The 22,227-nt window shown below is 47.5% G+C and overlaps 1 protein-coding gene across 3 annotated transcripts; it reads right to left on the bottom strand.

The window, feature by feature from the left end:
- Window positions 1-239: 239 nt before the first annotated feature.
- R3HCC1 (R3H domain and coiled-coil containing 1) lies at window positions 240-19,820 on the bottom strand. 3 transcript variants are annotated; one of them, XM_059178144.1, is made up of 10 exons: window positions 19,775-19,820; window positions 9,370-9,466; window positions 8,840-9,124; window positions 8,318-8,445; window positions 7,795-7,932; window positions 6,216-6,813; window positions 4,883-5,055; window positions 3,138-3,208; window positions 1,702-1,797; window positions 240-566 (listed from the first exon to the last, which is right to left on the bottom strand). In XM_059178144.1, exons 3-10 carry the CDS (start codon window positions 9,011-9,013, stop codon window positions 430-432), a joined length of 1,515 nt encoding a protein of 504 aa, XP_059034127.1. In that variant the 5' UTR covers window positions 9,014-9,124; window positions 9,370-9,466; window positions 19,775-19,820; the 3' UTR covers window positions 240-429. The 3 variants fall into 3 exon arrangements, with proteins under 3 accessions (XP_059034127.1, XP_059034145.1, XP_059034135.1); XM_059178152.1 differs by lacking the exons at window positions 240-566; window positions 19,775-19,820 and adding an exon at window positions 631-1,445 and having other exon boundaries at window positions 9,370-9,579; XM_059178162.1 differs by lacking the exons at window positions 1,702-1,797; window positions 3,138-3,208; window positions 19,775-19,820 and having other exon boundaries at window positions 9,370-9,582.
- Between the last annotated feature and the right edge of the window lie 2,407 nt (window positions 19,821-22,227).

Consider the following 22,227-nt stretch of genomic DNA (forward strand, 5'->3'; position numbering starts at 1 on the left):
AGTGCCCTGCAGCCCAGGGCAGCAGGTTAGGATGCTGGAAGTGTTGGGAGACTGGGCAGATGTCACACAATAGGTGGAACCGCCCCCCGCGCCACCCCAAAAACTGGGTAAACACTGGACAAAAATGCCTTTGAGGCCCTTTTGGGATCCTCCCAGCCTACTAAAGAACCCATTTCTTCAGCAGCCCCAGGTCTAAAATGGGAGAGAAACAGCACCCCCTAGTGTTCCCTGGCAGGCCATTTCATTTTGAAGCAATGTTCAAGCTTTTATTTTTTTCTCAACTTCTGGAACTAGACCAAACGAAAGCCCACCCCACCCCACAGGGACACCCTAACAAACTGCACAGGGCTATTCTGGTGTCTGTAAAGGCTTGTGGTGTTGGGGCACCAGCCCAGTCCTGCGGGCGCCAATCCAGGCTTGCTGGGCCTCTCAGGGCCTCAGGGAGGTAGGAGACTCAACGGCAGGCCGCTCTTTCTTCCTGTGTTGGAGCCCCAGTGCCCGGGCCACCAGCCTCCTGGCCACCGTTGTATTTGTCTGTGGTCTCGCCTTTGCCAGACGTAGGAGCTCTAAAAGGAAAGCCCCATGGCATGAGGACCTGAGTTCAAGGCTACAGCCACCACTCCTCCCAGTGACACAGCAGCCTCTAATGCCCAGCTGTCCCCACAGCATGGCCAGATGCCCATGGGGTCCTAGCCTAAATCAGCCACCTCTGCCTCTTCCCTGATTGGGCCACCGGGAAGGGAAGTCAAGTCAAGATGGGACACCTGGAGCTCTTGGACTGACAGGATATTTACTGTCCCCAAGTCTGGGGCAAAGGTTACACGGGACACAAGAGCATTAGGTGGCCTCAGGAGACCTATTCCGGGCCAGTCTGGCCAGCCACTTTGCAGCCACAGAAAACTGGCCTCCAACATCCTCCATCATGCATTTGGGAAGGACAAGAGGAAAAAGGAGGAGTGATCATTTATCTGGTACCTTCTGTGTACCCCTCAATGCCCCAGGCAGGTCTGTCAGGCTGCTCTTTTTTTTTTTTTTTAATATTTTATTTACTTATTTGACAAAGAGAGATCACAAGTGGGCAGAGAGGCAGGCAGAGAGAGGAGGAAGCAGGCTCCCCACTGAGCAGGGAGCCCGATGCGGGGCTCGATCCCAGGACCCCGAGACCATGACCTGAGCTGAAGGCAGAGGCTTAACCCATTGAGCCACCCAGGTGTCCCGTCAGGCTGTTCTATTCACTCCTCCAGTCCACCCAGTACAATCTGCTTACTCTAGAGAGAAAAGAATCAGCTCACAGATAATAGGTGACTTGCTCAAGGTCAATTTGAAGAGGTGCCAGAAGCAGGATCACACAGGGCTGACCCCAAAATCCAAGCTCTTCTTAACCCACTGTAAAATATGGTTTCCAGGGCCCCATAGGAAAGACCAAGCTTTTCCCTGAGCAACACCTAGAAGGGCAAGCCCAGAACAGAGCAGCTGGCAAAGAGCTCTCTGTAACAGGACCCTTTTTCCCTAGGTACCCCTGGGCCCCGGGGTGCGGGAGGAGCACCCCTTCGGCCACTGTAGCCCAGCGGTCCTAAAGCAGAGAGCTCAAGAACAGGAATGAATTCAAGAACAGGAATGAATCCAAGGGAAGGCCCCACCCTGCCCAACCACTCGTACGCTCACGCGGCTTTCCCATCAGGACACAACCAGCTTCCTTACTTGGCCTCTGCAAGGCTTTCAGCTTTGACTGCTTGGTTCCCTGAGTGAGGGGCCGGATCTTGAGCACAGAAAAATCCTTGGTCAGGGCTTCAGCGGCTATGGAAAGAAAACAGATCTGGAGCCATCCCTGTTCCTCCTGGTGAGGCCCCATCAGGGCCAGGGAGCACATGTACAACCAAACTGATGGAGCCTCTCTGTGCACCCCCTTGAAGCTCGGGGACTGGGCTGCCCTAACACCACTCTGAACGGGCAAGAGACGGCCACCATCTGTTCACCTCATCCCCCTAGAGCTCCACAGGCCCACAGAGGCTACTTGTGCTCTCAAATGGGGAGCCGGTGCAGAGCCCAGCCTCCACGCTCTCCCCTGGACCAGTCTGGAGCCACACCAGCAAGGCTGCAATTGCTGACATCAGGGAAGGGGGGCTCCTACCTCCCACCTTCTAAAGCCCAGGAGCTTCGAATAAACCCTCCCCCTTCCCCACTCAAGACCCTCCCGATGCATGCCCTCACTGCCCAGAGCTATGCTGGAGCCACAGGGTACCTGGGCTATGGCACATCATACACAGCACGAGAGAGCTGTGCAAGCTGTGTAAGCCAAGGCCAGGACGGGACCTGCTCCTCACACACAGCTTGGCAGAGCTCAGGTGGCAGCCACAGCCACGCCGCATCCAGCACTCTTTCTTTCCACGGCACCCCCGTGGCCACCCACCCTGCCTGCCCTCAGTCGGCTCCTTCCCTGGTGCTGCAGCAGCCATCACACCCCAGCTCTCCTGAGAACTTGGTCCGAGTCAACTATGGCCTCTCCCAGCTCTGCTGATGTTCAGAAGCTCATGGTTATGAAAAGCCCAGCCAACGGGATCATGGGTCTCGATAAATACACCCAAAGTGAGCCATGGTGTGGCAGGGGTGGCTTGGGGGTGTGGCCGAGCAGGGGAAGGAGCACTGGGGTCCCAGCCAGGGGACTGGCTGACGTCCCCAGGTTTGACACTGGGAGGCCTTATAACCTGGGACAGACCACTGACATTCTGGGAACCTCGATCTCCCCATCTGTAAAATAGAAGTAACCTGACCTACTTCTTGAGGCTGCAATGAAAGCTGAGGAAAAACGCATCTGCTTGAACCATATGAAATCCCCAGTATTCAAAGGCTTTTCACTTATAAAAAGAGTGTGTTCCTACTATTTCATTTCCCATGCGGAAGCAGCCAGAGCTCAGCCTGTGACACGGGCTCGGTAAACATCACCGGACTCTGAAACCTCTGACCTGAAGGCACCACCACGAGCTGCCCGGCCCAGCTCCTCCTCCACTGCCTCTGAACTCCCGGACTGGGAGGGCTGGGTGCGGGCTGTGGGGCCTCTTGCCCAGGTGAGATTGCACCCGCCACAGGTCATCCTTCCCTTGAAGACAGCAGTCAGAGACACCACGAAGCTGTATTACCTGAGGCCAGGCAGGGAAAGACACCGAGCGCGTGCGTGTCATCTACCCACTGAATCTTGAGCCCCTTCTCTCTGTGCCAGGAAGAGGAGACAGAGTCAAGACAAAAGCAAGGGGTGACACCCTTTCTGCAGGAGTCCCCTCCCAGCTCCGATCCTCTAACACTACAAGCCCAGGACAAGTTCCTATCTCCCCTGCGAGGAGACAATGCTTTGCAGCCAACTTTCTCGAAGGCCACACAGTTAGCCTCAGAAGGACAAGTATCAGCCCTGTGGATTGGTGGGTCCCAGATTCCTACAGCTGAGGAAGACAGGACTCAAAGAGCTTGAAGAGCACGGCGCCAAGGGTGAAGAAGGCTCCACGCAGGCACTGCCAAGGTGAGGCCAAGGGCATGGGAGACAAAAGGGTTTATGTGCCAGGGACCAGGGGCAGAACCTAAAATAAGCATGTCTGTGTTATTGCTCCTGGTCAGCTTTCTTCCTACTGCCCAAGAAAGCCACACTGAGTCTGAGGCTGATGAGAGGCCAAAAGCAGTTTGAGGCCCGTTTCTCTGTGGGCACTGCCCACGCTGGCTGAAGGAGTCACAGGAGGCCCCCGTTTCGCCACACCTTTAGGAAGCGAGAGCAGATGAGCCCCTCCTGCCCTACCAAGCTGCCCCTTTGGCATTCCTCAGGCTCAGGCTCAGGGAGGCAAGGGAGGGCAGTCTGGGAAGCACTCTTAAAAGGGGGCCATGAAAAAAGGTATCTTTATTCATTTATTTTTTTTCAAAGATTTTCATTTTATTTGAGAGAGAGGGCAAGCAGGAGGGGCAGAGGAGAGGGAAAAAGAGTCCCAAGCACACCCACTGCTGAGTGCGGAGCCTAACACGGGTCTCGATCTCAACACCCTGAGATCATGACCTACACTGAAACCAAGAGTCAGGCACTTAACCGACTTTGCCACTCAGGAGCCCCAAGAAAGGGATTTTTAAAAAACTAAGCTGGAGGAGCATTTGGCTGGCGGTCAGTGGAGCATGCAACTCTTGATCTCAGGGACTGTGGATTCAAGCCCCATGTTGGATGTAGAGATTACTTAAAAATTAAAATCTTTGAAAAAAAAAAAAAAGACTAAGCAGAAAAAGAGAAAGGAGACTGAAAAAGGAAAATGAACATTAAAAAAAGAAAGGGGGAGGGAAGGAGAGGAGGAAGAAGGGAGGGGAGGAGGAAGGAAGGAAAAAAAGGAGGAAAGACTGGAGTTAGATCAAGAAATCTGAGGCAACAGAAATCTCTGCTTGCAGTACACCCCCTTGGCGCCCATCTCCACCCTGACTCTGCCCCAGGGCATTCAGACCCAGCGCACCCCAGAAACCGTTCTGGCACAGAAATGGCCCTCAGTCTGTAGACTGACTGACAGGGTGGCCGGGATATGGAGCAAGGGGAGGCAGTAGGCTGCCAGCATCCTGCACCCCGACAGGGAACCCGGCTCCCAGCAGGCGTGTGGGTGCACCGGAGGCGGGGGGAGGGGGCAGGATGGATGCCCGTAGGACCAGCTCTAGAGCCGCTGAATATGCCCTCCACTAAAAAACCAGCTCTGCCCCTTCTGTACTGTCATGGTCAGCAGGGGTACAGAGCCCAGAACAACCACATTCACTTTCTGCCCTTCTTTCCAGACAGCTAGACCCTGGGGGAGGGGCAGCAAGGGTCCCCAACAACACAGTGACGTCCCAGCGCCCACCTCCCCTGCTTCCCTGAAGTCTTGTGAGCACTCACTGGAACTCAGAAAAGGCGGCCAGCAGGTCCTCAGTCTTGAGTGTTGGCTCAAAGTCGTAGATCTCCACCACATGGGCAAAATCCTTCTCTCCAGGCAGTTCCTCCACGAAGGAGGACGTGTCCACATGGATCTTCTCTACCTGAATGTCCTTCTCCGTCAGGTTGTCTGTTATCTAGGAGAGGTCACACCCTTCAGCAAGGGGAGCTCTGACACACAGGGCTCCACACATGTGCTTTCAAAACCACACAATGAGTCCTGCAGACAGAAGCAGGACTCACCCGGCAGGGAGCAGACCACTGCAAGTGGCTTCCCACGGGAGCCACACCTGGCAGGGGTCTGGGAAAGGCAGCATGATGGCAGAATAGGTTAGAAGGTGGGGAGGCAGGAGTTTTCGGGAAGGTACCTCACTTTTATGGAGTCCCCATTGGGGAACAGGCATTTACGTGCATTATGTTTCACAGTATCCCCTCTTTACAGACTAGAGCACTATAAATCAAAGAGTTAAGGAATTCTGCCCAGGAGTGCCCTGGGTGACTCAGTCCTTAAGCGTCTGTCTTTGGCTCAGGTCAGGATCCCAGGGTCCTGGGATCCCGCATTGAGCTCCCTGCTGGGGGTAGGGGAAGCCTGCTTCTCCCTCTCCCACTCACCCTGCTTGTGTCTCCTCTCTTGCTGTCTATCAAATATAAATTTTTTAAAAAATCTTTAAAAAGAAGTAATTTTCCCCAAAGAAACATAGTAAGAGACAGAACTGGGCAAGTCCAGGATCCTTCCTCCCCTTAACAATGTGATATTAAGCAAGTCTATCTGGTCTCTGGCCTTCACGCGTAACACAGTAGTAAAAGATGCCTACCCTCCCAAACGAACAGCCAGTCTCAGGGGCAGACACTCAGTTCCAAGGAAAGGAGATTTGTAGCACAAAGCCTCAGGCAGAAGAACCATTCTCATGACCAAGGCCTGTAGTCCCTTACAAAGCAATTCCTCATATCCTGTTACCTCAAGAGGCAAAATATTATTATCTGCCTCTCAGACAAGGCAGATAATATATAATATATATAAAATAATATATAAACAAAATAACTTGCCCGTGGTTGCACGGGACTGCACAGGAACCCAAATCCACACCCCTGACCCCATATCCTGAACCCCATCCTCCCAACTGTGTCAGTCCCAACTCCTCCAGGCAAGTCCCAGCGCTCCACCCCTACGTCTCCTAAGGGACCCCTATCACCCAACACCCAGCCCCTCCTCGCCAGGACCCTTGGTTGCCATCCACCCATGACCACACCCACCTCACTTCCGCCCTCCCTTTTCCGGGCTTAAGAGCCTCATCACCTCCTGTAGCAGCTCACTGTAATCGTCCCAGGAGCAGCTGCCAGACCCCTCCTCTTCTGCTTCTTCCTCTTCCTCCTCTGCCGCCAGGCTCTTCTCCACCTCATTCCCGTTCCCCTCTTCCAAGTCCAGCCGCAGACTGGACCCCAGCCGTGTGGCCATCTCCAACCCATCTCCCATCCCTGAGTGGCTCTCGGGCATTGGGGACTCAACGCCAAGTGGGTCCGGTAGCTGCTCATTGTCACAGTGTTGGTCTGGGCCCTCTGGGTCCTCAGGTGCCTGAGTCATCAACACAGGGAGGTCCTGTTCAGAGCTGAGGTCCCCAGCACCAACATTTCCAGGTTCTTCTGGGAGCCCGCCAGCTGGAGGGTCTCCCTTGAGCCCTAGGGTAGAGGGTGGTACCCCTTTTCCTTGCCTGCGCAGCACTCGGGGCACATACAAAGCCTGGTCTGGTTTGCGTCCACGATGCCACCGGCCAGCCCGTGCCCCCTGAAGACCCACAGGTGCTCCTTGGTTTGAGGTGGGCCGGGCACCTTGGAACTTGCTAAGCTGGGAGGCAGGAGGGTGGCCGGGGCCAGAGAGTCCATCTGAACTGGGTAACCTGGAGCAGGAACAGGAAGTGTGATCAGAGCAGTGTATAGGACAACGGTTTACTGGCGCTACCTGCCATTCAAGCGTGAGGCTCTCGAGTCACTGTTAGGGCAAAACCAACGCCACAATGACCCCTGGAAATACTACAGAGAAGGCACTAGAGAGGAAGCTGAATGCTATGTTTGAAGAAGAAACACCAGCTCTCCCCTCCAGTGTCATAAACTATGCTGGAGATAACGGAATCTTCAGGTATACACTAGATAAAAGTAAGTACTTGCATTTAAGAACTTGGTTATTAGAATAATATATAATGTTGGGGGCATCTAGGTGGCTCCGTCGGTTAACTGTCCAACTCCTGACTTCTGCTCAGTGATCTCAGGGTCATGATCTCAGGGTTGTGGGATCAACTCGGGGGCCTCTTCGGCAGGTGCAGCCAGCCATCCCCAGTCCCCGAGCAGGAGGTCTAGGGGGCTCGGGGCTGGCGACCCACCCCCAGGCCCGCATGCCGAACATCGCCGCTGACACTGGGCTCTGTGCTGAGCACGGAACCTGCTTAAGATTCTCTCTCCCTCTCTCACTACCCCTCCTCTCTCTAAAACAACAACAACAACAACAACAACAACAACATAACTTTAAACACTAGGATCATAGTGGTTATAATAAGATCCTGTGAGATGCACACATAATAGAAATGCGTGAGGCTCGAGTGTGCTTATCACACTCCACGGCCTCTCAGAACAGAGGCTCTCACTGCTTCAACTGCTCTATTTTTCTCTCTTTCGGCCCAAGCATATAGCTGAATTTGCTGAATGAATCCCACAAACAATGCACACCTACCCCCCTGCTGAAACAGAAGGCGGGCACTGACCTGAAGCCCATGAGGTGGGGGCAGAAGCAGCAGCCTGGAGGCTGCGGGCCCTGGTTCCTGACCAGCTTACCCACCAACCCACAGGAAGCTGCCGAGGGCCCCCCACAGCACTAAGATACACACCTGATATCCAAGTGACAGATGACTGTCCTCCTCCTCCAGCCCTCCCCAACAGAGAAGCTGCTCAGAAGATCAAAATTCTCTGCTGTCCTGTGGATCAGGTACCGTAGGCGACTGGAGAGTGGGGGGAAAAGAAGCACCCTGGGAAGGGACAGGAATGAGTGCTGAGATGGGGCCGAGGGCCTGACCCCCACCAGGTCCACGCCCACCAGGTCCACGCCCAGCTCACAGGAGGCTTGACACTAGGCCCCTCTGCCCCCCTTCATCCCTGGCCAGCTGCAAAGGGGTTATCACAGCGAGTTACCGGTACCATTCCATTCTTGTGCTGACTCTGGGTGATGCTCAGAATTACACAGGAAAGATGTGGCTGGGAGAGGCTAGCGAGGAGGTTATTAAACCCAAAGGCCAAGGCCAGACTCAGGGAGGAACGAGCTATTTGGGAAGGGGGCACAGGCGGCTCCCCGTGAACCCACCCTTCCCAAACAGGCAGCCGTCCCCCGCCGCCCCCCGCCCCGCTCCAGCTTACTTTGACAGTTGCTTCTGCAGCAGAAAGCGGTCCAGCTCCTCCTGGATGCGGTGCACAAAGTCATTTTCGGCGGAGGAGAGGAAGACGCCGTCCAAGCAGAGAAGGGCCAGGGTGACAGGTGGGAGAGCCTGCGGGGCAGACGGGACCCGGCGGGATCAGAACACAGACCTCGGGCCCACCCACAACCCCGAGTGGCGGTGCCGACGGGTCTTAGAGGCACCGCGGCCAAGGTGTCTCCTCTGACAAAAAAGCAGCCAGGCTCCGAGGCGGGGGGAAGGAAGTGCCGAGGGTCCCGGGGCAAGTCGGTAGCGGGGCCAGGGCAGCGACTCCTGGTCCTGCGGGTGGCGCACCCCTGCACGGCGAGCCCCACGCTGCCTCTCCCTCCCCCGGCCAGGCCAGCGAAACCGCGCGGCGCCTCGGGGGCCTGTTCGGCGGGCGCGGCCGGCCCTCCCCAGGCCCCGAGCGGAGGCCTAGGGAGCTCGGGGCTGGCGACCCACCCCCAGGCCCGCAAGCCGCACTCACCGCCGCTGCCCCGCGCGTCGCCGCCGCCGCTCTGAGGGTCCCCGGAAGCCCGCGCGCCCCGGCGCGCCCCGCATCACCCGGCCTCTGCGGAACCACAGCGCCACCGCGCGGCCCGGGGGAGGCATCGCAGAAATGGCAGAGGGGCGTGTTCGGGATTTTTTTTTTTTCCCCCATGAGAGCACACTGTCTCCTTGTATTAAGTTCAGCAAACACTTTTGAGTGGCTCCTACGTGCAAGGTCGTGGAGTACCAGATTTCTCGGTTCAATGCTCCCCTTCCGAGGCACCTAAAAGAGGAATAAGGAGGAAGGAAGTTTCTGGGCACCAAATATTTCACCACTTCTTGCCCATCCCTTCCCTTCTTTTGCCCTCATTGAGGGAATCTTCACAGAAGTTCAGCTGGACGCCAAGGGGTCACTGACAAGGTGTACCAGCCTTGTGGGTAACTGGGCGAAGTAGGCACTAGCATGGTGACTTGACGGCCACCAAATAATACCACCCTTCTACATCCACATCTACAGCCAGCACCCACCTTAACTGGGGCTTGAAATTCTCGCCATCAGACAGCTCCTCCTGGCTATTATCATCTAGAAGACCCGAGCTGAAATCCTCCTGTGTCCTGAGAGGTGCTGAAATGTAAGCCCACAATCATCCTGAATCCAGAAGCTCAGAGCAAAGCAAGGCCCTAAGCTAAAAACACTTAAGACCCGGGTTTCCTACAGAGATGGGACTGTCTGAACATGCCCTGCAGTCAGATATGGGCAAGCATAGCTCAAAGGTGGGCTGGAAGGAGAGGCCTGGAACAGAAAAATGGAGAAAAATTAAGATGCATTTTGCTTTCTCACAGTTTTTCTCAGAGAATTTCTTAAGAAGATGGTGGTATTATATCACATTTACAAAAACAATGCTTCTAGGGGGTGCCTGGGTGGCTCAGTGGGTTAAGCCAATGCCTTCAGCTCGAGTCATGATCCCAGAATCATTGGATCGAACCCCACATCAGGCTCTCTGCTCCGCGGGGAGCCTGCTTCCCCTCTCTCTCTGCCTGCCTCTCTGCCTACTTGTGATCTCTCTCTCTCTGTCAAGTAAACAAATAAAATCTTTTTAAAAAATGATGTTTCTAGATAGTTGGGAGAATAAAAAGGGCCTAGAATAAAGACAAAACACAGTGCAGGGAGAACTCAAGGGAGCCAGGTCATGAGTCTCTTTTCTGGGTATGGTCGTGAGGAGCTTCTGAAGACCTGACAGATCCTTGCGCCCAGCCTGGAGGGGCTTGCAGTCCCCAGACGATGGGAGGCTGGCAGGAAGAATGAGAGACACCCTTTGGGTTTCTGACCCCACCAGGCGAACCCACACTCCACATGGGCTTGAATGAAGCCGGAGCAGGCCCGGAGAGAACGTTGAGTGGCCACACGATGGCACTGTTTCTCTGACCAGGCTCCCTCGACTGGGCGGCGTGAGGCTGGGAGGCAAGCCCATTTTGCCCCAGCTAGGGACCAGACCTTACCTGGGAGGAATATGCCTGGGGACTCAGAAAACAAAGGCCCAACTTTCTCAACAAAGTCGCCATCTCTCCCCAAAACAGAGGGACAAATCAGAAACCCCGGAAACAAGCCATGCCCCCACCTCTTAAAAGCTGGTCTGCAGTACAGATGTTCGACACATTCAGAGACGGAAAAACAAAGCTCCTAGAGGAAGGTTGCCCCCCAACCGCTTCTACCACACCACACCGTCTTCAGGTGGCTCAGAAGCTAAACAGGAAAAAGGGTGTCAGAACGCGGGCCTCCACCATGGGTGGACATCCTGAAGGGACGCTTCCAGAAATGCAGAAGGGAGTCAAAGTGCTTCTACCCACACTATTTTGGGACAGTATCAGGTGAGGATAAAATGGGCCCTATTACTCAGAGGGGAGTGAACAGAACAAAAAGCACAAAGGATAGACGGAATTTCTACAGAAAAAAAAAAAAAAAAAAGGATGAGCACACAGCAGGAAAAAGAGCAGAGCAGAGCATAGGCGGTAAGAGGATACTGGATGATTCCCTTGAGAAAAGAGAATACAATTTCAGTTAATAACTGCTTCACATTCCCAAGGAAATCAAAGAAAGGCTGATTTCCACGCCACGGTGTATAAACCAACAGATTGAGATGAAAGAGAACTGTCAGAGCCTTGGAAAGATGTAAAAGAGGCGATCACGTTCATCGCAGAAGCAGTGAAAACTAGAAGCAACACGGCAACGCTGCGAGTAAACGCTGGTGGGAAAGAAGATGACTATTTACAGAAAGCTTGCCATTAAATCCTCACAGCAGCTCTTTCAGATGGAGATTGGGAGCCTATTGTACAGGAGGAAACTCAGGTTTAGCCAAGGACGCGCAACTACTAAGTGTGGAGTTGGAACCCACTCAAATCTAGTTCTAGCCTGACTGCCACACCCATGCTCCCAGACACCACGGGATTAAGATTCTCCATCTTGAGAATGTCATCAGACTCATCTTGGTGGCCTGGAGCCAGATGCAGAAATCAAGAATGAAATAAGTTCGATGAATCCATCAGTCAAAGAAGCATGCTCGTGTGTGCTATAGAATGTTTCCCATAACAGGAGATGTGATTGGAAGATTATGAAAGATTATGAATGCAGGGGATGCGGGGTCCCAAACAGTCCTATATGGAGAGATGGACCCAGAGTTCCCTGCTGCAGTAGTGTGCTCTTTGTATTTAAGGTGACATTTAAGAATATTCAGTTTATGGGCACCTGGGTGACTCAGTTGGTTAAGCCACTGCCTTAGGCTCAGGTCGTGATCCCAGAGTCCCGGGATCAAGTCCCACATCCGGGTCCCAGCTCCACGGGGAGTCTGCTTCTCCCTCTGACCTTCTCCCTTCTTGCGCGCGCTCTCTCTCTCTCTCTCAAATAAATAAAATCTTTAAAAAAAAAAAAAAAGAATATCAATCAAAAGTCCTTGTAATGTTGGCATACATAGTTCGGCATATTGGAGAATCTCACATATGACGTGGTGATTCCAATTTAAAAAGTGAAATGGATCTCAGACTTAAAATTTTAAAATGGGCAAATGTAATGACGTGGAGAACAAAGACCAAAGAAATGTAGATAAATTTAAATTTCCAAGCAACTTGCAGCCCACTGAGAAAATACTTGAGACAGGCAGAGTAAGACATTCCTCCAGGAGCTCCATAACTGTCTTAATGTTCTACTAGAGGCTTGACGGTAGCTCAGGCCTCCAGGATCCTATAAGTCTTCTTTAGCATATGAAAATCCTTTCAGAAACTTTTTCTGTCTTTACTTCTCATCTTTAACTTAGAAGTATAATCAGGGCACCTGGGCAGTTCAGTCAGTTAAGGGGCTGCCTTCAAGTTAGGTCATGATCCTAGGGTCCTGGGATCAAGCCTAGCATCAAGCCTGGCATCAGGCTCCCTGCTCAGTGGAGAGCCTGTTTCTCCCTCTGCCTTTGCTTGCTCCTCCCCCTGCTTGTGCTCTTGCTCTCTGTCAAATAAATAAATAAAATCTTTTTTTTTTTAGTATATAATCAACAGCTCCTCATAATCCCAGTATAGCTCTTCCTGCCCACAGGTCCTGTCCTGGTGCTTTAATAAAAACACCTTTTTGCACCAAAAACATCTCAAAAATTGTTTCTTGACCATTTGCTCCAGGCCCACATCACATCAGTTAAGAGTATTTGACTAAGTTGGTAAACAGTATTATAATATTAAAGAGAGCTAGATTTATAGTATTTTAAGATCAACAAGAGTTGTTTAAGTACAACACAGAGAAATGCTTTGCTTTATAGCCCACAAGGTCATCAATTTTATATGCATAAAAAAGTGAGGACTTCTGGAATATAGAGTAAACATACTTTTCCCTATTCCTCCTACTAAATATAACTAAAAACCCTGGACATTATATATAAAACAAACATAAGGAGACTGAAAGGCAAAGAGAAGAAGTCAGACCAGCTAGGGATCTCAGGATTCAAGGAAAAAACAAAATGGTCTATTTCCTGGGTTTTCTTTATGCCTCAAATTCCCAGACTTCAACCTTGAAGCCAGCAATCCAGAAACATCAAAAGACACAGACAAACAAAACAAAAACCTAACAAAAGCCTTTTTTCACTCAGCCAAAGGGGCAAGCTAGCCAGAAAGAAACCTTTAAGATAATAATTGTTCTACCACAGCCAAACATTGTTCGCACTCAAAACAGCAAAACATAATAGGAGCCTAGACTGCCAGCTTCATCAGCTTGTAATAAAGCGCCACAACCTTCCCACCAAGACAATGTCAGAGAAAGTCCAGTAGGGAATTGGGACTTTCATGCTTTCCAGGCAGTAATAAGCCCTGGCCCCTGCCTACAGTGTCAGTAGACACCACTAGAGAACCTAACTTCCATCCCCACCCAGCAGTAATGAGAAGCCTCCACCTTGGGTGTCAATGGCAGATATATGGGAAGCCTGGATTTTAGAACCATCTGGCAGTAAAAAGATGCCCCCCCCCATGCCCCTGATAGAATGGTGTCAGAAAGAAGCAGCTAAAACAGAGATATCACTAAGATCCAGAATCTCATAATATAACGTAACACCCAAGATGTCCAGAATTCAATCAGAAATAACTCGTGATGCCAAATACTAAGGAAGACCTCAGATTCCATGGGAAAAAGGCAATGGATACAAATACTAAGATGCCAGAAATGTTACATTATCTGACAAAGATTTTAAAGTAGCCAAGATAGACAACCTCAACAGGGGCAACTGGGTAGCTCAGTCAGTTAAGTATCTGCCTGTGGCTTAGGTCGTGATCCCAGAGACCTGGGATTGACTCCCATATCAGGCTCCCTGCTCAGAAGGGAGTCTGCTTCTCCCTCTCTCTCCACCCCTCCTCACTCCCCACTTGTGCTCTCATTCTCTCTCTCAAAAATAAGTAAGTAAATAAATAAATAAAATCTTTAAAAATATATAAAAAAGAAAGAAAGAAATGATTCAACAAGCAATTGTGAATGCACTTGAATGAAAAAAGAAGTCTCAGCTAAGGCATAGAACATGTAGTGAAGCACCAAAAGGAAATTTTAGAATTGAAAAATACAATAATGAAAATAAAAAACTCAGTGCAGAATGGAAAAGGAAAAGGAAAGAACCTATGAACTAGAAGATAAAACAATAGAAATGACCCAATCTGAACAACAGCGAGTAAAAAGACCTGGGATTGAGCCCCATATCAGGCTCCTTGCTTGGCAGGGAGCTTGCTTCTTCCTCTCCAGCTTTCCCATGAAACAAAATGAACAGAGACTAGAGATATGTGATATGTTAACAAAATAATTTTACATTCATTTTATCAGAGTCCCAGGGAGGAGAGAGAGTGAGGTGGAAAAAGTGGTCAAAACAATTGCTGACAACTTTTGAAATTTGAGAAAAAATCCACTTGGAAATTCATGAAGGGTCAATTTACCAAGAAAACATAACAATCAAATTTGAAGAAATCAAGACAATCTCAGATAAAGGAAGAGTAAGAGAATTTGTTGCCAGGAGATCTAGTCTAAAAGAATAACTAAAAGAAGTTCTCTAAATAGAAAAGAAACAATAAAAGAAAGAATCTTAGAACATTAAGATGGAGAAAAGAACACAGTAAGCATAAATGTAAGTAATACAATAGATTTGGTTTCTCTTCTTAAATCTTCTAAATTGTGCTTGATGGCTAAAGCAAAAATTATATCTATCTAGTGCAAATATTTAAGATAATTTATTGTAATTTATTATAATTTATTATAAGTGGAAGAGGTTAAAAGCACATAAAGGGAAGTAAGATTTCTATACTTTACTCTAGTTGGTAAACTGAGAACACCAGAAGACTGTGATACCTAATGCAGCCATTTAAAAAAGCTATATAAAGAGACATTTAAAAAATACTATGGGTAAATCAAAGGCAATTCTAAAATATGTTCAAGTAATCCATAGAAAGGCAGGAAAAGAAAACAGAAATGAAAAACAAAGAAAGCAGGATGCCTGGGGGGCTCAGTCTGTTAAGTATCTAATCTTGATTTTTGGTTCAGGTCATAATCTCAGGGTTGTGAGATTGAGCCCCACATTGGGCTCCACACTGGGCATGGAACCTGCTTAAGATTCTTTCTCCCCATTTCCCTCTGTCCCCCACCCCCTAAACACACACACACACACACACACACACACACACACAGAAAGCATAGTAAAATAGCAGACTTCGACTCTAAAATATTACTAATTACACTAAATATAAATGTTCTAAATACACCAATTGAAAAGACAGATTGTCAAAGTCAATTTAGAACCATAGGTATATGCTATTTGCAAGAAGCTTACTTCAAATAGAAAAAATATAGGCAGGTTGAAAGTAAAAGGATGGAAAAAGATCTGTCATGCAAACAGTAATTGAAGGAAGGCAGGTGTGGCTATCTTAATTTCAGATAAGGTAGAATTCAGAGCAAAGAAATTAGCTGAGAGAGAGATGGACATCATATAATGACAAAAGCATCAATTTACCAAGAAGACATAGCAATCCTAATGTGTAAGTGCAAAAGAAAAGAAATGCAAAATATGTAAAGCAAAAACTCATAGAACTGAAAGGAGAAATAACAAGGCCCACAATTATAATTAGAGATTTTGACATCTCTTTTTCAACAACTGATAGAATAACTAAGCAGAAAAGCAGCAAAAATATAGATTAATTCAACAATACCATTAATCAACAGATCTAATCAACATGTGTGGCACCTGGCTGGCTCAGTTGATAGAACATGTGATTCTTGATCTCAGGGTTGTGGTTTCAAGCCCCACATTGGGTACAGAGTCTACTTAAAAAACAAATAAATGAAATAAAATAAAATAAAATAAAACAGGATCTAATCAACATGTGTAGAATACTCTACCCAACAATAGCAGAATACACTTTCATTTTAAGTACCCATGGAACATAGTCAAAGATAGACAATTTCCTAGACCACAAAACAAACCAACAAATTTAAAAGAATTTAAGTCATATGTTATCTGTTTTCATGTTTCACAATGAACTCAAACTAGAAATAAGTAACAGAAAGATAGCAGGAAAATCTCCAACCATTTGGAAACTAAAAAAATACGCTGGGTCAAAAAGGAAATTAAAAAACACATGGTTCAAAAAGGAAATCCTGGGGAAATTTAAAAATACATTGAATGGAATGAAAATGAATAGAACATATCAATATTTGTGGAAAACAAAAAATTAAAATGCAAACATATTTTGTTAAAACAAAGGAAAACATGAAGCTAGAAAGTGACTTGCCATTTTATAGATAGACAGACAGACGGATACAGATCATGGCAAGATTCTTTCCTCTGGGCATTAAAAAAAGACAAATAGGGGCGCCTGGGTGGCTCAGTGGGTTGGGCCTCTGCCTTTGGCTCAGGTCATGATCCCAGAGTCCTGGAATCGAGCCCCGCATCGGGATCTCTGCTCCACGGGGAGTCGGCTTCCTCCTCTCTCTCTGTCCGCTGCTCTGCCTGCTTGTGATCTCTGTCTGTCAAATAAATAAAATCTTAAAAAAAAAAAAAAAAAAAAAGGACAAATAGAAGATTGAGGTGGAATACAAAGGGAAAAATCAAGCGGCTGCAGATTTCCCTAGCAACTCATATGCCACAGGAAAAGGGAACACATCTGTGGATGTTTAAAGGGGAAGTGTTAAGAGCACAAAATCTATAAATCGAGATGGCAACTGGAAGATGTTTCCAAACTTGCAATAACTTTGTAAGTCTTTCTCACAGAAATCCCGCTGGGGGAAATGGAGTGGTCCTGGCCTATCTATGGTGGAGATGCCAGGACACTGGCAGACACTGTTGATAGACACCCTGTCTGTGTCCTGCATAGCTTGTCTCAAGACTTCTGGAAAATCCACAAATAACTGAAATTGTTTTCTCTAATGACCTAGTCAATCTATTCCAGAATAGATGGCCTGACCAATCTCTTTGATAGCTGTGAGCTAAATAACCCTAATTAGAAAAACAAAATTCACTCTTTGTAGACTAGCACCTTGCCCCCGCTCCTTGCCTTCTTCCTTGCCTTTTCCTTATGTAAGTCCTTTTTTGGTTTTCTTTTCTTTTCTTTCTTTCTTTCTTTTTTTTTTTTTTTTTTGTCTTTGTTTACCGGTAAGAATCTAATGCCTGTCCTTGGTGTTCTTGTGAGTTAGTTAGCTCACTAAAGGATGTTTCTTTTTTTTTTCCTTTTTTAATTTACTAATTATTTTTATTAACATTTAATGTATTATTTGCCCTAGGGGTACAGGTCTGTGAATCGTCAGGCTTACACACTTCACAGCACTCACCATTTCACATACCCTCCCCAATGTCCATAACTAAATGATGTTTCTAAGCTTTGCCTTGACATTCATTACCCTTCCTGGGAAGCAACTATAAGACATAATGCAGGGGGCGCCTGGGTGGCTCAGTGGGTTAAGCCTCTGCCTTCAGCTCAGGTCATGATCTCAGGGTCCTGGGATTGAGCCCCACATCGGGCTCTCTGCTTGGCAGGGAGCCTGCTTTCCCCATTCTCTCTGCCCGCTGCTCTGCCTACTTGTGATCCCTCTCTCTCTGTCAAATAAATAAAATCTTAAAAAAAAAAAAAGATATAATACAGACAACCAAGGGATGAATAAAAATAAATGACTTACAACTGGGATGTCATGAGAGAGAATGCTTCACGATGAACATTTAATCTGCTTAAACGTTTTAGTTAAGTAAAATAATCACAGCAAGAAAATGGTACACAAATATCATAATTCTTGAAAGAAGAGTTACAGAATGTAAAAAACAAACCGTTTTTTATCACAACAGATTAGGACGGGAACACCCAAATGCATTCTACAGTGTGGAGGAAGGAGGAAGGACATATAACTGTGGCATTCAATAAGTAATATTTTTTCCAAGTAACTGGCAGAGACTGGGGACATTAGTTAACAAAGAAGACTGAACTTATAGCAAAATATGGCCAAAAATATAATACAAGGGGAGGGGGTAAGAAAGCTTAAAGAATGGACAAAAAAGAGGTGATGGAAGTAATATTAAATAAAGCCTTGGCAAAACAAAAACAAAAACAAAACATATATGATGATCTCCCTGAGATGAGGAAGTTGAGAGGCAACATAGGGGGTTTGGGGGGTAGAAAAGGAATAAATGAAACGAGATGGGATCGAGGGAGACAAACTAGAAGAGACTCTTTTTTTTTTTTTTTTTTTTTAAAGATTTTATTTATTTACTTGAGAGAGAAACAGTGAGAGAGAGCATGAACGAGGAGAAGGTCAGAGAGAGAAGCAGACTCCCCATGGAGCTGGGAGTCCGATGCGGGACTCGATCCCGGGACTCCAGGATCATGACCTGAGCCGAAGGCAGTCGTCCAACCAACTGAGCCACCCAGGCGTCCCTAGAAGAGACTCTTAATCTCACAAAACAAACTGAGGGTTGGGGGGAAGTGGGGGTGGTGGTGGTGGTAGGGAAAGAGTGGTGGGGTTATGGACATTGGGGAGGGTATGTGCTATGGTGATTGTAAAATCTGTAAACCTGGCGATTCACAGACCTGTACCCCTGAGGCTAATAATACATTATATTTCAATTAAAAAAATAAAAAAAATTTAAAAGCCATATATGGGATAGATTCCATTATATTATGCACACTAAAACTGATTCAAAGAGCAAAATATCATTCTATGTTCTTTACTAAACTCACACCTAGGACAACTCTATGCAAATTTATTTAAGGATCTCAATAAAATAGCCAAACCACCACACGGAACTTAATGGGCAACACTAGGAATACCACATTAATTTCAGAGCAAGCCAGGGATATTCACCAATGCCTTTTGTTGTTGTTCCTGCTGTTGTTGTTAAGATTTTATTTATTATTGGGGTGCCTGGGTGGCTCAGTGGGTCAAAGCCTCTGCCTTCGGCTCAGATCATGATCCCAGGGTCCTGGGATGGAGCCTCGAATCAGGCTCTCTGCTCAGCGAGGAGCCTGCTTCCCCCTCTCTCTCTGCCTGCCTCTCCGCCTATTTGTGATCTCTGTTTGTCAAATAAATAAATCTTAAAACAAACAAACAAAAAAGATTTTATTTACTTTTAAAGTAATCTCCACACCCAACATGGGGTTTGAACTCACAACCCTGAAAGATCAAGCGTCCCATGCTCTACAGATTAAGCCAGCCAGGCACCCTTCACCAATGCCTTTTTTAGCATTTTTTTCTAGGGGTCCTCGCAAAAGCAATTTGGACATAAGAAAGAAAACTGGAAAGGTTGGAAATCTGATGAGATCCAACAAAAATCATCATTTGCAGAATATTTTTTCCCACAGAAAATTTCAAGATCCACTAAGAGTTTTTTTTTTTTTTTTTTTTTTATTTATTTATTTGACAAACAGAGATCACAAGTAGGCAGAGAGGCAGGCAGAGAGAGAGGAGGAAACAGGCTCCCTGCTGAGCAGAGAGCCTGATTCAGGACTCCATCCCAGGACCCTGGGATCATGACTGAGCCAAAGGCAGAGGCTTTAACCCACTGAGCCACCCAGGCGCCCCAAGATCCACTAAGAGTCTTAATAATCAGGAACTGTGGACGCCTGGGTGGCTCAGTTGGTTAAGCAGCTGCCTTCAGCTCAGGTCATGATCCCAGCATCCTGGGATCGAGTCCCACATCGGGCTTCTTGCTCAGCAGGGAGCCTGCTTCTCCCTCTGCCTGCCATTCTGTCTTCCTGTGCTCACTCTCCCCCCCCCCCCTCTCTGATAAATAAATAAAATCTTAAAAAAAAAAAAAAAAATCAGGAACTGTCTCCAGAAATGGAGATCATTTGGAGCAGAGGAAGTGGGAATGCTAACAGAAGGGCAGAGAAAGGCAGGGGTGGGAGGTTGGAGAGAAAGGACAGAGAGACCCACCCTTAGACCCTGCTCTACCTGATAGGCCTCCATGGAGCCATCCCCTGCTGTGGAGGGCCCCCACCCCAGCCCCAAACTCTGAAACTGTTTGTTGTCCTTCCCGTTGCTAGGAGACCACTTGTCTGGCTAGCCCAAGTTCTAGCTCCCTTCTTAAAGGGCCAGGGTAACAGGAACCTCAATAGGGAATGGGGGGGGGGAGGGGTGTGTCTCACTGGTGGGCTGCGGGGCTCAGGCCTGTCTCCAAGCTCCTGCCAGGGACTCCTTAAACTGCTAGTGTTTGCACAGCACTCCAGTTCAAATGCTACTTCACAACAACAGCCCCTATAGCAGCCATGAGCCTTAAAGGACAGGAGGAAAGAATGGATGTTAACACCAGGGGTGCCTGGGTGGCTCATTGGGTTAAAGACTCTGCCTTCAGCTCAGGATCAAGCCCTGCATCGGGCTCTCTGCTCAGCAGGGAGCCAGCTTCCTCCTCTCTCTCTGCCTACTTGTAATCTCTGTCTGTCAAATAAATAAATAAAATCTTAAAAAAAAAAAAAAAGACTTTGTAATGGCATAGGAAGTGCCCAGGCTTAAAAGTTCAGTGAAAGAACATGGCACAAAATTGATGTCTGCAATTTAGAAAAAGACAACAGAAAAAAAAAAAAAAAAGGAAAGAAAACATACTAAAATGTGGGCAGTGGTTGTCCCTGAGCAGTTTTATTATGAGTTGTTTTCTTCTCTAGACTCCTAAACCTTTCATGCAAATTTTCTAAAATATATCTGTAGAATATGTGTATTTCCACAGTATATGTATAAACATATGCTATTTTTATAAGCAGAGAAAAGACACTTACTTTTCGATCTTCCCAACCATTCAAAGTAACACTAAGCAAAATTTCTTAAAACTTAACTGAGCAAACATCTTTAAAACGACCTTCCCTTAATTGCAAAATCCACAAACTTCCAGCTCTCCCCAATGTAGTCAGCTTGGGCAGGATCTCCCTTACATGAGCTAAGGCAGCCGGAAAGCCTTTGGCTCAGCAGCCTCATTTACTGGGCTCCCACAGTGGGTTTTGCACTTTCCATACGTTACTCGGTGTCATCCCCACTGAAATACCGAGTAGTGGTTATCACTCCCACTTTACAGACATAAAACTGGGCCCCCAGCATTCAGTCCATGGCCCATCGCATTGCTCTGCTACAAGAAAGCAAAGCCAGGATTCAAACCCAGAGGAATTGTCTGAGTCTATGATCTGTCCCCTATTCTAGTAATTTCCCAAAACTTTCTAGCTGTGGAGCCCTCAGTTCAAACAAATGCCTGATGTGTTAGTTTGCTACGGCACAAAATACTTCAGGCTATGTGGCTGGCTTTACACACTTTTGGTTTTTTCCCCCTGCAGTTCCAGGAGCTGGAAATCCAAATCAACCAACTAGCCGGGTTGGTTTCCTCTGAGACCTCTCTCTTTCGCTTGCAATGTGGCTGGTCTCTGGCTTCTTCACCTGGTTGTCCCTCTGTGCACATGGGCCCCTGGTGTCTCTTTGTATTTCCAGATCTCGTCTTAGAAGGACATCAGCCACACCAGATTAGGCCTCCCCTAAAAGCCTCATTTTTCATCTACTCACCACTTTAAAGGCCCTGTATCCAAATACAGTCACATTCTGGGGTCCTGCTGGTTAGGCTTTCAACACGGGAATCTTGAGCGAACACAATTCAGCCCATAATGTCTGGACTCTAAGGTGTGGGTGTGACCTGTCTGGGCTCAAGCTGGGCTGGGAGGCCTGGAGCCCAACTCTGCCATTCACTCCCTAATACCCTTTTATGGGCTCAAGAAAGAATAGTTAGGAAGTCACTCCTTTCTATGAATTTGGAAAAAGAAAATATTCAAAGAAACTCAGTAAAATGAAACTCTGCATGTGAGCCATTTCTGTGAAAATACAGACGGAGCCATCAGCTGACTGACTGTGAAGACCACCATATTTCATCTAGTATGTTCCACATCGTCTCTCTGTACTGGCCAGAAAAAATGGATTATTTTTTTCCTTACCCAGTTTACAAACTGCAAGGATAGAAAGCACTCCAGGAGGTATTAAACTTTGTCCTTATATATGTATATTCAAAGATGAAATATTGAGCATTTTGATTTCATAATCAGCATATTGGATACCTGGGGAGTGGCTCATTTATAAGTGCCTTCCTCCTCTAGACAACAAAATTATTTTTGTTAACACTCACATACTAATTGGTAATAATCATTATTGTCTTGATTCGTTTGTTAGCTTAGCAACAATTCCCATTTAAAAAAGGATAAACTTCAATTTAAGGATATTCAAATCTGGCAAAATATATCGTGCATGAACTAAAGTTTGCAATTACCAAACAAAAATACACCAAACACTTTGTATTCTTTCAGTATTTTAAATTCTAGACACAAGTAAAACTCCAAGTGGTCATAATTAAAATGACATAATTACTGTAACTCATGCTCTTT

The sequence above is a fragment of the Mustela lutreola genome, chromosome 1, assembly GCF_030435805.1.
Source record: "Mustela lutreola isolate mMusLut2 chromosome 1, mMusLut2.pri, whole genome shotgun sequence".
Lineage (NCBI taxonomy): Eukaryota > Metazoa > Chordata > Mammalia > Carnivora > Mustelidae > Mustela > Mustela lutreola.